The sequence below is a fragment of the Emydura macquarii genome, unplaced genomic scaffold (assembly GCF_026122565.2).
Source record: "Emydura macquarii macquarii isolate MOO-44397 ecotype Brisbane River unplaced genomic scaffold, CSIRO-AGI_Emac_v2 contig_554, whole genome shotgun sequence".
Taxonomy (NCBI): domain Eukaryota; kingdom Metazoa; phylum Chordata; order Testudines; family Chelidae; genus Emydura; species Emydura macquarii.
The window spans coordinates 11,895,655-11,910,828 of NW_027130691.1; the positions used below are offsets into that span (position 1 = coordinate 11,895,655).

The 15,174-nt window shown below is 45.9% G+C and overlaps 1 protein-coding gene across 3 annotated transcripts in view; it reads left to right on the forward strand.

Moving 5' to 3' along the window:
* Positions 1 to 15,174, forward strand: part of MMP17 (matrix metallopeptidase 17) — a 108,987-nt gene that overhangs the window by 46,925 nt on the left and 46,888 nt on the right. Inside the window, exon 2 of one of the 3 annotated variants that reach the window (XM_067539770.1) lies at positions 8,264 to 8,367. The exons of 1 other annotated variant lie outside the window; for it this stretch is intronic. In XM_067539770.1, the coding sequence (XP_067395871.1) occupies positions 8,359 to 8,367 (9 nt within the window). In that variant the 5' untranslated portion in view covers positions 8,264 to 8,358. Of the gene's footprint in view, positions 1 to 8,263; positions 8,368 to 14,799; positions 14,857 to 15,174 lie in introns of those variants that run through there. One more of the 3 variants, XM_067539773.1, reaches the window with a different exon arrangement.

Here is a 15,174-nt window from a genome sequence, read left to right on the forward strand (position 1 = left end):
ATTTCTGAGGTTCCCCAGGCTGCCCAGAGTCCTGCCAACTGGGGGGATTTAGCAGCATATACTGTCCCCTGTGCAGCTGCTTGTCAAATAGGCTGGACAGCACGGGGGAAAGGTCAGCGGGGCTGTCAAACGTCCCTTTGTTCAGAGTCAGCCTTTCCCTGTGCGAGTCACTCTCGGCTCCCCTGTGTGCTGTTCCAAGCATTGCTCTTTCAGATGGAACCAGGGGTGCTTGCTTGCAGAGAGATGGTGTGTAGGTAGGTGGTTCTCCTTGACCAGGCTCTGCTTTATTTGAACTGCTTCTTCCTTCCTGTCAGTAGTCTCTTTTCAGACTCCCCCTGTTTTGCTTGGCATTTTCTCCCTGCCCTTTCCCCACAATTATGCCTATTGAGCAGTACCTTGGTGCTGAATGGCCTAAAAACATAAGCCATTTCAGTTACATTGATTTTATTTTTTCTCGCTTTCCTAATTCATGTCTGTCTTGAGTCTGATCGTGGGAGTTGTTTTGAGGGGACAAACTATGAAGAGTTATTCTTCAGTTTAGTTCTTAATTCCTAGTTATTTGGGAAAAGTTGTTTTGGACCAGAAATGTGAAATATTTTGTCTTGAAAATGTCAAAATAATGTTTTCATTTTTCAGAATTCGTTGGTTGATTGTTTTTTGGATGAAACCAATAAAAATTTGCAGAATGTTTGTGTTGCCAATCTGCATTTTTTTTGCCCTCCCCCACTCCAAAAAAAAAAAAAAAAAAAAAAAGGAAAGAAAGAAAAGAAAAGAAAGAAACGTTTCTTCCAAAAGCTTTCACCCAGCTCTAATTGCTAGTTCCTGGCTCCCACTGAGATGCTCCCCCATTTCTCTAAGAACTTGCTTCTTTCACAGACAATTATCTACTGACATTCCAAACAGGCTCCATTAGTCCTTCCCAGTAACAATCTCTGTTATAATCTCACCTAATAAACCTGCCCATTCACATTCCTGGATTTTAAGGATTTTTTTTGCGTCATCAGGAGGTATCCTGTCCTCAGCAGGAAGTGAGCATTGGAAGTAGATTTGTTGGCAAATCATGGGTTATTCCAGTCCAACTGGAAGTGTCTTGAGTTGTCATTTAAAATAACTCTGAATGCAATTCTCAGCATGGTTCAATAAGATACTAAATGATTCTCTTGGGATTTAGGGCAAGAGACAGCAGGACTGGACAGTTGGCTTCTGGGTAGTTAATAAACAACATGAAACAGAGGTCGGAAGAGGACCACAGCCTATTGAGGTTGTCGTGGTGTACTTCTGATCCTTAACGTAACACAGAGAGTTACTTGGACATTTGGAATTTCAAATCTGTTGAATTGAGCCTGTGACATGAAGCTGGAGGAGTGAAAATATATGGATATTTCTTTTTAAAAAACAGACACGATATGAATTAAACGTATCCAATTTACCAGCTGGATTTTTCTGCTCCTCGGTGCTTTTCCGTGCATTCCTCTGCATTTCAAATTCTGTTTATGTAGGAATGCAAAGTGCTTCTCTGCTTGCGGAGTTTGATTTGTATCATCTGATCAAAGTTAGCCTGCATCTTTCCGGAGCATAATGAACAGCAGGCAAAGGGCTGCAGGATAAATTCCTGTATGCATCTCAAACAGCAGAATTGCCGCCTTCCGAGGGCACACAACACCAGCTATCAGGAATGGGAGTTGTTTGCCTTATTCTTCCCCCCACTGCCACTAAAATCCTTAATCCTGGTGGAAAGGAGGCATATACTTTTAGCAGACATCAGCCCAGATAAAGATGTGCCTGGTTTTTGTGCTTGCACTGTAAGAGTTGCAGATACAAAAAGCCAGCGTGAAAGGAATTGAGTCTGAGGATTAAAGGAATATTTGCTAGTTTGAATGTGTAGATGAGTTCATTCGCAGTGTACTGTACTTGTCTGGGAAACTGAAACCCTTTCATCCTAATATCTGCCTGTCTCTAGATACATATTTATATGGAATAGATATAGTAAAGTCTGGCTGTCTTGTGGAAAGGTGAGGGATGTCTCCAGCTGTGTCTGACTGTGTCAGAACCATCTAGATATCAGCGAGGATTCAGGGCTCTTTTCTTCAATAGAGCTTTTCAAATATGTAGGCTTCAGAATCTCTTTATAGCATCATTTGGTACCCGCTGGGGGGAGTGGTGATAATTTTGCATGGCTGTTCCTATTGTCAGCCATGCATTTATAGAAACAAGATGAGGCTGGGGGTGGGGGAATGTGCTCAGTTTGAGTGTGACACTCAAAGGACCTAATTCTGAGGGCATTTAACACCGGTGACAGTAAGGATTGCAGTCAGTGGAGCTGCCTGGTGTAAGAAAGATCAGAATTTGGTCCATAAGCTCCTGTGCACCCTCTAACTATATGGATTGTAGACCTGCTGGGGCAGAGCCTTTCTTTCTGTTATAAATGTGTGCTGTGCCTAGCATGATAGGCACCCAATTTCTGATTGGGGCATTCAGGCGCTACAGGATTACAAATAACAATGAAGACTTAGGTGTCTTCTAAGCATGAGGATTCCAATAGATGTGGAATTTGATGCCTGTTTCTACCCAGGCACTGAGGGCACAGAGAGGCGAGGAAGTCCCTTAAAGGAATCCCAACCCAAGACATAGGAATCTGACCCATGCCGTTCCTGGATTGTGAAAGAGGGTCATGGACAACTGGTGTCGCTCCTGGCCCTACTCACCAACACGTCATTCAGAGACAGAATCTTCCCTGCCTCTTCCCAGCATGCAGCAGTCCGACCAACACTGAAGAAAGTGATACTTTGGTAGCTGCCAATTATTGTCAAGTGTCAAGCCTCCCATTCCTGAGCAAGCTCATGGAGAAGCGAGCAAAAGACCAACTACAAGCTCACGTAACTCAAGCTAACTTTCTAGACCCGGCACAATCTGGATTTAGGCCAGAACAGGGCACTGAAGCTGCTTGAGTGGCACTGATGGATGATCTCCTCCTGTCAGTGGAGAGAAGACAGACCTCCATATTCATCCTGCTGGACTCTTAGCAGCATATGACCCTGCTGGCCATGAGACACTGCACTCTCGCCAGAGAGAGGCGGCAGGAGTCCAGGGTAAGGTGCTGAAATGGGTTAAGTCCTTCCTGGAAGGATGGTCGCCATGGATGGTGATGGGAAACTGCATCTCCACCACTAGGCCCCTCACTTGTTGAGTCCCACAAGGGTCAATCTGGAGCCAAGGGTCAAGCCGGAGGTCAGGAACGGGAGCAAGCAGGGCAAGCAGGCAAGAAGGGATTCAAGGCAAGAGCAGCAGGAGCAAGGTATCAGAGGAGCAGGCACAGGGGTGGCCCTGAGCACTGAGCAGCCAGGGAGCTGCTGCTTCTGGCTTAAGATCCAGCTCTGCTGGCCCCTCCAGTCAATCAGATGATGAAGGGGGTGGAAAGGCGTTTTCTAGGTGACTGGCTGACTAAGGCTCTGTGTGCTCTAAAGAGATATAGCTGTGCCAGCATCACCCCATAGAGTAGACGCAGCCTACGCCAAGAGAGGGGTCTATTGGGTTACGAGGCTTCAGTTTCCCAGGCACCACCTCCCTGAGTAACATTAGCTATGTTAACGGAAGCATTGTTCTGTTCACACTGCTGCGTCTACGTTGGGGTTTTTGTTGGCGTAGGGATATGTTTTTTTTCACACCCCTGACCAACGTAGCAATGCCCTTATAACTTTTCAGTGTGGACCAACCCTAAGTTCCTGTTGAACTGATCATCTTCCGTGCAGCTGAGATTGAATGTGGTGTTCATGGTGTATTAGGGTGTCTGGAGTCTTGAATAGGCATCTTTTCAGTTATTATTTAAATCAAAATCAATACATAAAATTAACCTGCTGAGGCCTAAATGTGGAATGCAATGTGTGACAGACGCACGGTGCTTCAGGATCCGTTCATTTAGTGTGAATAGCTCTTCCTGCAGCCTCAGTTTCTTGAGTCTCCATTGTAAATTTTCAGTATTAGAAGGGAAAGGGAAGAAATAGGATGGTGGTGCTCTTCCAAGCTCCGCCCATAGCATAAGCTCCACCCACATGAGACACCAATCATGATAGATTATGCAGATGTTCAGAACACGATCACATGTGCTCTCTGGGTTTTGGGGCTCGGCTCCTCCTCTTTGGAGTTCAAATACACCCCTGGGTTCTGCTGGGCTCCTTGGTGAGACTTATGCCTCAATGGTCTTCTTGAGCTTTGCTCCCCTTCTGGGGACCTCAGGTACCTCACTAGGCTGTACTAGGCTTGTCAGGGTTGGCCCCTTTTTGACGGGGGGAGTGGGAAGAAGTGGGGGTACTTTCCCAATCCTACGCAGAGTGCCAAAGTGATCCGTCACTCAGAGTGGCCCATGCGGTTCTTCCTAATACAATCCTGCCTCTCGTCTCCCACGTTGTGATGAGCAGTGAAGGTTATCTCTTTAAATGTCAACAGTGTGATCATTGGGCACCAGAGGGCACATCTACCCAGCGGCTGGGGGACGTTCCCAGCATGGGTAGACAGACACATGCTAGCTCCACTCAAGCTAGTGTGTTAAACCAGTGGGGCCGTGGTGTCGTGGAGGGCAGCTCTGGCTAGCTGCCCAAGCCCAGTCCTGCATGACCCCCAAGTATGTACTCGGGCAGCTAGCCCGAACTTCAGCCCGTGCTACTAAAACAGCTGGGGACTTGCTTTATTTTTTAACAATGGAAGTTCAGATTCTGGAGAATAAGAAGGCACCATGCGAGTGGTGCTGGCATGTCGTGCTAGTACATACCAGCCGACTCCAATCTCTGAATGGGGGTCAATTTAGGAGTGAAATGGGAAATGTTGCCTTTAAGGGCTGAGCTTCCCAGACAGAGAACCTTAAGCACTGAGTGATCACTGAGCATCACAGGTAGGTGTTTTGTTTTTTTCTTTGTCATCAGGCAGTCCATGGGATATGGGGACTGATTTTTCTCTCACTTACCCTGGAGTAAATCGGGATGAACTCCACTGAAGTTAGTGTAAGGCTGGGGTAAGGACTGGAGAAAGGAGAGGAACAGGAAGTGAGGAGTAAAATGAGAAGGCGTGATGGGCTCTTTGAGAAAGGGACCATCTTTTTGTTCTGTGTTTGTACAGCACCTAGCACTAACAAGTTTCCCTCCAACAGTTTATCAGCCCCTCTTGTATCTATCTCCCCACCAGACTTTTAAATGTGAATGTTTAATTTAGAACATCAGTGTAATAACACTACTGCTTTGACGGTGCTCTTTGTTAACTATGTAAGAAACACGTCCTGGGCTGATTAAGCCGAGGTCAGCAGTGCAGGTGGCTACAGGAACTTAAGGCTCCCTTGACTTGTGTTTTGCTTCCATAAAGGAAAGTGAGGCATATCTCTTTAAAACATGAGAGATTCCTCTGTTGCTTCCCACTCACTGCAGCTGCCTGTGGCAAGAGAGCTAGGGGCAGGTCAGCCTTTGGGAGCTGACTGACAGCTTATTAAATTGATAGTGAGTATTTATTTCCCCGCTGCAGATGGACTTCTTAGCAAGGAAGGAAATGAAGGTAATTCTCACTTCTAGGAAAGCGAAAGAGAAGAAAGGGCTGAAATATATACAGCAGCCTGTCTCCCACCGATAGCAGGGGGAAAGCAGTCCTTCCAGTAACCTGTCAGCTGCTTGGTGCAGGCAAGGAGAGTGTTAATTGAGCTGTCCGGGGCTAATAAATAATGGGTGAAAGCGGGAGGCACCCTTTTGATCAGCAATGCAATAAGGTCTGACCTGCCTCTGCCAGCACTTGGGATTCTGGGAGCACTCTCTGCTAATAACACAAATGGAGCTGACTGGTCTAGGCGCCAGGTTTGAAATACCCGCAAGCCTTGTCCTGCAGTCGAGGTGGAGGTGGCACCCATTGGTGCCCAGCCCAGCACCCTTGCCAACCCCTAGTGTAGAATGACAAAGCTGCTATAAGCCAAGGTTTGCACTGGAGTAGTTGCCCCTACTTGAAACCAGAGTAAGTTGTACTGGTGCAAATAATATCTGTGTGCATTAGGAATTTGCACTGGCAATGCTGGCGGCTGAAATTGGGACAGGTTCCCATGGCAGACAAGGCACCATGCACTCCAAAGCCACAACTTTGAATCCTAGCGCAGGGACCTTTCACTCCTCTTAGAGAGAGAAGCTGAGATCCACGTGGGTTGTTCGAATGTGACATTAAAAGACTCTGCTGCTGGCTCTGCGTGGACAGTAAAGTTTCATGGACACGTTTGATGAAAGGATTTGTCCCAGTGTCCTTGGCTAACATTCTCCCCCTTCCCCCTCTGTTGCTCTGTGCCGGCTGGTTGCTGCTCTGCAGTGAACTTATACATATTTCAGTGATGTTGCATAACTTTATCTAGTTTGTAAAGCCCTTGGGGTGACAGTGTCTATAAAAGTGCACATTTATTATTATTTAAATTTGCAGTTGGGGAAAAAACAAATGAAGTGCTGGTAAAAGCAAATTTTGCATTGTGCTGTTCAGATGGTTTGCAGATACCAGGTACTGTGTAATTTTAATCACTCATAGGGAAAACGTAGTTTAGATATTTTTTTTTCTGTGTTATGGCTACTTTCTAAAACATTGTTTCAGGCCACAGTTAGGTCATTCTCAATACAATATCCTAATATGACTAATATCCCTCCCTTTTTTTCTGTTTGCAAATTATCCACCAACAGGTCATGATTCAAATGAATGTATTTGCAATTGTTTTATGGATAGTTGGGTGAGCTGACATTAGCTGATAGCTTATTCACAAAGTGGTTTTAAAGAGTGCTTGTTCATGACTTGCACTCTGTGGCAGCTCCGCTCACTCATATGGTGCTAGTGTTTCCCAGTTGAATGACGTAGGACTTCAAAACAGAAGAATTCCCCTTTTCTGTTCCCACAGCGTCCAATCATTCCAAACTCCTGCGCCAAATGTCGACAGCTTTTCTGAAGCACCACGAGATTCCCACATGCATGGTGGCTGTTTCTTTGCTCTAATATTTGTGGCTCTGTGCCTTTCAGCAGATGGTCCTGTGAACAAAGACTCGCTCCATTGTGATGTTTGCTGTTAAAAGGGGTCGGGAATGCCAGCGTGACCAATTAGCTGGGCTTCATTCACAGGAGTGTTTGCAGATGTGTTTTTGCTGTAGTCATGTAGGGCTGGGACCAGCAAACTGAGCCTGATCCTTCATTTCATTCATCCTTCTAGTTCATTTGTCTATGTTTTGGGTCCTTAGTGTTACTACCGTGTTAAAACTACTAGTTGACTAGTAGTGTTACTACTAGTGTTAAAACTAAAGGGGATGGTGCAACTCAGAAGCACTACAGCCTGATCCAAAAGCTGTTGAAGTCAATGGAAAGGCTTCCATTGCCTTTGATGGGCTTTGGATCAGGACCTAGTAGAGAACACAGCACTCAGAGCTTTGAATTCATGGGTTGTGCAGGATTGCTGAGTTCTCGGACATTGGTTTTGTTGTTGGCATGAAGGGGCTCCTGAAAGAGAAACACTGAGCTCTCTGCACCATGCCATGAATACGCTTAAATGTATCAGGCACGTCCAGGATCATTGTGAAAGCCTCTTCTACTTAGCTAGAAAGCTACTGAGCGAGCTGCTGTCATGAGGGGAAAGAGAAAACCCTGGTTTAGTTGCTGAATAGGTTAGGAGAGTGGTTCCCAGCCTATCTGAGCAACTGTACCAGTTTACTGCAGTGGTACTTGTGAGTGGGAGGACAGCGAACTCAGTACCAGAGGGAAAAACCTAAGCTGCATGGACCGGTGGTTGAGAACCACTGACAAAGGATTCTGAAGGGTCAGAGCAAACTTTCCCAGCCTGGATTCTGCTGCAAAGGGGAACGTGATGTCAAACTCTGACTCCCTCCTGGAGGAGGAGACATTGACCCAGTAAAAGTTCAAGTAAATAAGGTTCACGAGTGATTTGCTATGATGAACCCCAAACAGTTCAGCTTACTCTTACACCTGGTTTAATAACCAAAGCTGAAAGACCTGGAACACATATCAATGAGGCTGGGATGGAATAAAGATTGATATGCTCGTTTTCCCTTTGCATCTCCTTCCTTCCCCATTTGTTACAGACAAATCAGGTTTGCAGGTCCACGTTAAGAATGGGCAGACTTGTTCAGAGAAAACGACCCCCCCCCCTCAATCCTCACCCAAAACGTGAACCGTCCTATTTATTCCCATCTTGGCAAGGGCTAATTAGCATTTATTTATTTTAAGATAGTGATCATTTGCATGCACTGCTTGGTTCCAGCCTGGCTGCAGCTGGACGATGGAAAGTGGTTTGGAAGGTCACCGGAAAGGCTGTTCTTGGTCTCCAGCCCAATTTTGAATACTCCAGAGATTTGTATGTTTCAGGTAAGCATCTAACCCTCTGCTTGCCTAGAAGAACCAAACCTAGAGAGTCACTTGTGTAGGGCGTTGCTGGGTATTCCAGTACTTGAAACCTTGAACTGTCCACAACTGGGGTCAGTGATAAATTGGCTGGAAAATCAGGAAGCCACAACTGGTCCCCCAGCCGCCCCCCCTCACCCTCCCCGGCTATGTAGAAAATGGGCAGAGCAGAGACCCTTGGCTTTGGTTTTCAGTATGGCCGACAGAATGTGGTGTTACTGAAAACCCAGCCAGCTCTCTCCCCTGTGGATTCAGTGGACAAAGCTCTGTCCCCGCTCCTGTGCCAGCTCCTGCTGGCATCACGGTGTTGTACACTGCAGGGTTCTTACAGCTTCCTTTGACGCATCTAGTTCTGGCCACTGTCGGCAACAGCACCCTGGCCTAGGTACACCGCAGGTCTGATCCGACGTGCCTACATGCAGCTGTTACAGGAGGGGAAGCTCTTGGGACACCAGACAAGGAGGTGAGGAGCTGAGTTCTTTAATTTAACACTTGCACCTATGGGTTAGAATTCAATCCGATGTCCTTTACTGGTGTGTTCAGGGCATGGGTCAGTAAATCTGACCCCGCTTGAGGCTGTGTGTGGGGAGGAGGGTTAAAGTACAATTTAAAAATAAACCTGTTGACTGACTTTCAAAATGGGACATCCCCATACCCCCCATTCTCAAGAAAAAAAGAAGTCCTGTGAGCAAACGACATGTCAGCAGTTCTAAGATCACCTCCTGTCACCTGGAAAAGAGACCAGTGTTGATGATGTCTGATCATTTTCAGTCTTTTTCTGGTTGGGGGAGGAGTCATTCTCTTTCTTTCTCTCTCTTATTCATCGCTGCTGCTGGAGCATCTCCTTTCTTCCGGCACAGTCTATGGGTCTCTCTCCCACTTGGACTACATGGACAGAGGTTGTATCCTGGTTTGTTTATATAGATGTGGTTTGAATGATCCAGTCAAAACCTGCAAATTACAACGTTCCATTACAAAAAACCCCAGCCCTGGTGCCAAGCGGTACAGGTGCTGAGCAGTATTCCTGAAACTGGATCCAAACTCTTCTGCCAGCATTTACATACCATATGTCACTATAGTAATTGCTTATTTTTTTATTGAGTATAATAATAAAGTGTTGTGCCGATGGCACTAGTGCAAGCTGGGCTGCCAGAAGGCTCCACTGATATATGTGCAGCTCCATTCTTGATGAGAGCACTAAACCCTCTACTTCCTAACAAATCACTGCTTTTGCATGCATGAACAGGGAAAGATGAAACTTGCTCTGTGTTTGTCACCGCTGTGACTTCCAGGATATAAACAGTGAACTTTTAAGTCATGGGGCCAGATTCTCCCTAACATCCAGGGCAACTGAAGGGAGCAGATGGTAACTCCCAAATTCTACCTTGACATAAGCAAGAGCAGCCCCTAGGCTGCTCTAACTTACAACGACGTCAGGGGTCCCGAAGAGTCTGGCCACCAGCCTGGGGACAGCCAGAGCACAGTGCACCATGGCCACTTGCCCTTCCTGTCCCTGACATAGTTCCTTCACCAAAGGCTGCAGGATAGGTGGCATAGGAGCTGGCTCTATGTCTGCCAGGAGCACTCCCGCATTGGGGGTTCTCCTCCTGGAGAATTATGAGCAGTCTCTACTCCCTGTGCACAGACAAGGCTGGAGAAGCCGGCCTATAGAGCCTGTCACCCAGACAAGCCTGCTGGTGAGCGAGGCTGCTCCATGAATTGTTACAAACATGGCTCCAGCCATGTCCAGCGCAGCTAGAGCAGGGCTTTTTAAAACGAGAAGTTCTGTGTTATTAACTAAAATAATGGCCTAGAAAATCATCCCGCTGAGAGCCCGCATGAGGCATAATGAGGTCTGAGCAGAAATTAGCCATTGAAACTGCTTTTTGATGGAAAACTGGGTGTGGAACTCAGCGGACTCTTTCGTCGAAAGCATCTGCCTTCTGTGGAACACTGAGATTGTTATTAGGTTTTTAGATTTTTTTTTTTTTATTGTCAAAATACCCAGGGCCTGAAAATCAAAATATTTAGGTTTTGGGCTGAAAATTTTCAGTATTTTGAATTGGTGTGGAAATTTTAGAAGAATTTGTTTTCTGGCTTTGGCCAAAATATTCCACAGGGAAAAAAAACAAAACAAAACATTCAACCAGCTCTAGATAAGCTCTCCCTGCGAGGTAGTCCCTTCCTGACCTCCTCCCAGTAATAACAACCACCACCTCCCTGTGCTAGCACTGCTTATCAGTAGATCTCGAAGCACTTTACAAAGGAGGTCAGTATCATTATCCCCATTTTACAGATGGGGAAAGTAAGGCTCTGAGAAACCCTGGGTCAGCAACTCAGTAGCAGACCTAGGAATGGGTCTTTGGAGTCCCTGTCCACTAGGCCATACTTCCTGCTCTTTTTAGGGCTGGAAATTGAGTCTATAATCTTTAGTTCAAAGGCACTAAAACTCTTCCTTTCTTTGACTCGTTTAGAGAGAGAACTTCCTTTCCCCTTGTAGAGCAATTCTCAGTTGAGTGGGTGTGTTATGCAGGGTTTTTCACCATCTGGAGCCTGATTCTCTGTTGCCTTGGCCCTTGTGTAATCACTGACAGTAGTGCAAAGTGGATGTGACATGCTCCCAGATCACAGCAGTCTTGCTTTATGCCCACTTTGCCCTGCTGTAAATCCCTCTTCAAGGTGCAGGGCAACAGAGGGTCAAGCTCCAGGTATTGTTCCTGCCCTCAGTCGGATGCAAGAGCTGATGGATGCTGCTCAATCTGATCACGTATGGCAAACTTTGTGTTCCAGTAGCGGCCACCCGCAGCTGTCAGCCGACAAGTGAGCAATGCTTTAGTTGCTGTGTTCTCCCTGCCAGTTCTTCAGTGATGGGGATGTACCATTTCCAATGGCATCAAAGGATGTTATGTTATGCCATGAACGCTGGCATGGGAGCTGCTGTCTCTCAGAACTGGAGGTTGTGTCCTTCTGCATCACTGCTGTTGTTAACCTAATTGAATGTTTAAAAGGGGAAAAAAGAAACCATTAGCAGTTGCATTAACATCTACACAGAATCCTGCTCGCTGTATTAGCTTGGATTAAACGGCTGTTTGGATTCAAGTGAACTCCTCCGGCATGAGCTAATGGAATTGTTTCTTCACTTCTAATGCAGAGGCAACCAAATTCCTGGTCCTAACCGAAGCTGCAATGTCTCCTCCTAATGAATAAATCAGCTGATTATGTGCATACTGTATCATATTAGAGAAGTGTGTGTCAAACTTCGGATGAAAATTATTGGTGCTTGTGTGGCCTGAAAACACATTACACTGGGAGAACATGTCCTTTGGAGAAATACAGCATCATAAACATTGCTCTAATTAATGGGCATTTTTCCTAGGGTCATTTGGTCTCACAAAAATAATTGCAAAAACTTGAAAATAAAAATCCAAATAACTGTAAACACTTGCCCTACAATTCAAGGTTTGGGGGGTGGTTTTAGCTTCCACTCACTTTATCGCCAACGCTACAGTTAAATAAAGTCCTGATTTGGGCATTTGTACTGGACATTTAGGTTGTTATGGGTTTTGGTTTTTTTTTGCTTCTGGAGGCCATTAATCTTTTGAAAGCAAGTATCTGCATTTTCTTCCTCCTCTGTATTTGAAATGATAAGCCACTGGTAGCTTTCAGGGCCTTTTAGGGCATTTGTTTTTCATTGTCTTGTTTGCAAGCAGTTTCTTACTGAAATTTTGCTTCGGGAAAGATAGAGCTGTGTGAATAAATGATTTTTCAGTTCTCTGGCTGTTCTGAAAAGTAAAAAAAATATTCATTTCAGGTCAACCTGAAACACATTTTTTTTCAAAATGTTCAGTGAACCAAAAAGTCGAAATAAAATTAATTTAGGCTTGTTTTGTTCTTGAACCGTTAATGGTTTTAAAAAAAAAATTAAAATTGAAGTAAATGTTGAAACAAAATGTCATTTTTGGATAAAAAAATCAAAGCATTTGGTTCTGAAAATGACAAAATAAACTTCCATTTTTCAGATTTTTTTTCCTTAGGTTTTTTTTTCAGCTGTAACAATTTGATGCATTTGACACAAATCAATGTTTTGGCTGACTTGAATCTGAATTTTTCAGTGAAAAAATGTTTTTTGTCTCAAAAATTTCACCCAGCTCTAGTAAGAGGGGGAAGAGTTAAGGAAATTGGAGGGTCTTAAAGTGCCACCTGTTGTTTGTTTCTTTTCTTATTGCCCTCCCATCCTGGAATCATTTGGAGGAAGGCAGAGAGAGACGATTAAAATCTTTATTGAATGGCCTATATATTATATAGACATACAAATAACACCATAACTGCAGTGCATCAAAGGAGAGCTGCAAAGTTTTTATTAACTGCTTAATTGATGTAGAGAAGAGCAAATACATAAAGCAAACACAAACCTTCCATGCTGCCAGATGTTCTGCACATCCTGATGTTCTTTCGATTTCAGTAGCATCCATTTAAAGCTTTGGTGTTTGCAGAGGCTAGAATAAGCTACCTGTTCAAGGTATCAGCACTGGCAGGTTTTAAGACGCTTTGGATCTCTGGCTTTCAGGAGCATTGTGAAGGCAAAACAATAAATAAATAAAAAACAACTATGGGAACCAGCATCCTAGGAATGCTTATAAATAAATCAAAGGAACTGAAATTGGGATTGGTCATAGCTGTCTGCTAGTCTAGACCGAATCTTGTTTGTGTTGCACTGGAGTACGCTGCTGTGTTATACTTTAAGGATGCTGGGGTGGATTGTATGATTGTTTCCCATCTTGAAAGTGAGTTCTGTTTCTCATTTTATCCCAGCAAGCAAACATTTCTTATAAATAAGATGGAGGTACAGGAGCATCAGGGGGATAATGAGAATTCCAGTTGCAAAGCCATTTTTAAAAAGACCCTACAAAAACAAATGCCTCTGTGATCACGTGCATGTGATACCAGTGAAAGGCAGCCTTTTCTAAGATGGAGGGGAATACTTGTATATTTCATGTTCCTTCCTGCGTACGCATACTAAGAACTGAGCCAGCAGGCACAGCAGCAGCCTATACGCACCGATGAGCCAAAGCTCACCTTGTGGATTTGTTCTAACAGCCTTGACGGCATGCCTTTTAAATGAATAAAAACAGCAGGTGGCTTGGTTAATGTTTAAATGATTCACGCAATAATTTATTAGAGGTGTTGTTTGGTAGAACTTCTCATCAAATATTAACAGAGTAAACCTTTGAGCCATAAAACATGGCTCGTCTCAAAGCAGGATGAGCGGAAATGTCCATCTATTCCCCCAAAGAGTAATTTACCATGCAAGGTTATAAAGGCAAGTATAAATACACAGGTAGAGTATCTAGGCATGTCTACACTGGCGTCACACCCAGCTAGTTGAGTAGAGTGGCCTAGAGGCCTAAACCCACAGGGTATATCTGTCCTACACAGCTCTCTACATGCCTAAGCGCTGTGTCCTTGGAAGGGCAAACAAGACTAGAACTGGGGGCTGCTGGTGCTTCCACATCACCGTTGAAGGCTTAGGCTAGGTTGCTGCTGGAGGACTCTGTACAATTGGTCCTGCAGGAAGTACCACCCGCTAGGACCCGAGTGGCATCTCTCGCAGCCCACTGATTGGCTGATGCTAGTATTTAAACTGAGCAGGCATCATGGGATGTTGCCTGAGCAGGAACATGGACTGCCTGCCTGTTTCTACTCTGTTTTCTTTAGACCCTAGACTCTGGCTTCCGACCCTTGTTTGTCCTTGACTTTGCTATGCAGTTGCTGTCTGTAACTTGGTGCCCGTCTCTGACTTTCTGGTGTCCTGACCTGGCTCAGCTCTGACCCTGCTGTCTGCCTGCCGCCTGCAACTGGGTGCCTGACATTCTGACCCTTAACACCCCCACCTCTACATGACTAGTTTTAGCAGCGAGGTGTCTTGCTGCCTCCCCTTTGCAGAGAAAGACTCTCGAAGCAGGGAAAGACTGTGGCCATTCCAGAGCCTTTCTCGGCTGCCTCCCCGCCTGCCAGAGCCTTTCCCTGTGGTGTGTAGCTGCAGGGGTAGTGCCTGTCCTCTAATGCCGCTGTAAGTGCGGACACAGCTGATGTGCTATCCTTCAGAGAGCTTCCACAAATGCTTTTGTAGGCACCCTGTACTTCAGCGGCCTTGCCACTTAATTGGGAGTTTTACAGTTGGGAAGATCCTGGGAGACTACAACTCCCATGATGCGTTGGGGAAAAAGGAGAGAGACTCTTCCCCTTCCAGGGAGTCAGAGAAAAGCATGTGGAGGGACTCCAGTCTGGTGCTGGGGTGGAGCGCAGCCAAGGCAGGAAGCTGTTGCCTGACGGCTGCTGCCGGGGTCTCAAAGCTGCTGCTGAGAGTCTGCTGGAGTTTGATTGAGCAGGGAGCTTCAGAGGTTGGTGGCATTGCCCAAGCCAGGGCAGGGACTGAGCCTGGAGCTGACTGAGGTGGGCCTGCAGTGAAGGTGGTGTGAGTGTCGTGTTTCCCGGCCCCCGTTGTTTGGGGCTGGGTTGCTAAAGGAAGGGGCATTGCAGAGAGACTTTGGCTGGGCCTGAGAAGAGGCAGAGAGAGAGAGAGTCCCTTCAAGCAGGGCCAGGACTGCAGACATTGGGTTGGGCCCACTCCAAACCTCCAGCTTCTGCTGCTGTCTGCTGCCTGAGATCTGCAAGCGCGCCCAGGCAAGCAGGGGGCTAGGGCTCTGCACTCTGGGGCAGTGCACACTCCGGAGGTGGGGTCAATAGTGGCAGTGTAGATGCCTGTTAGAC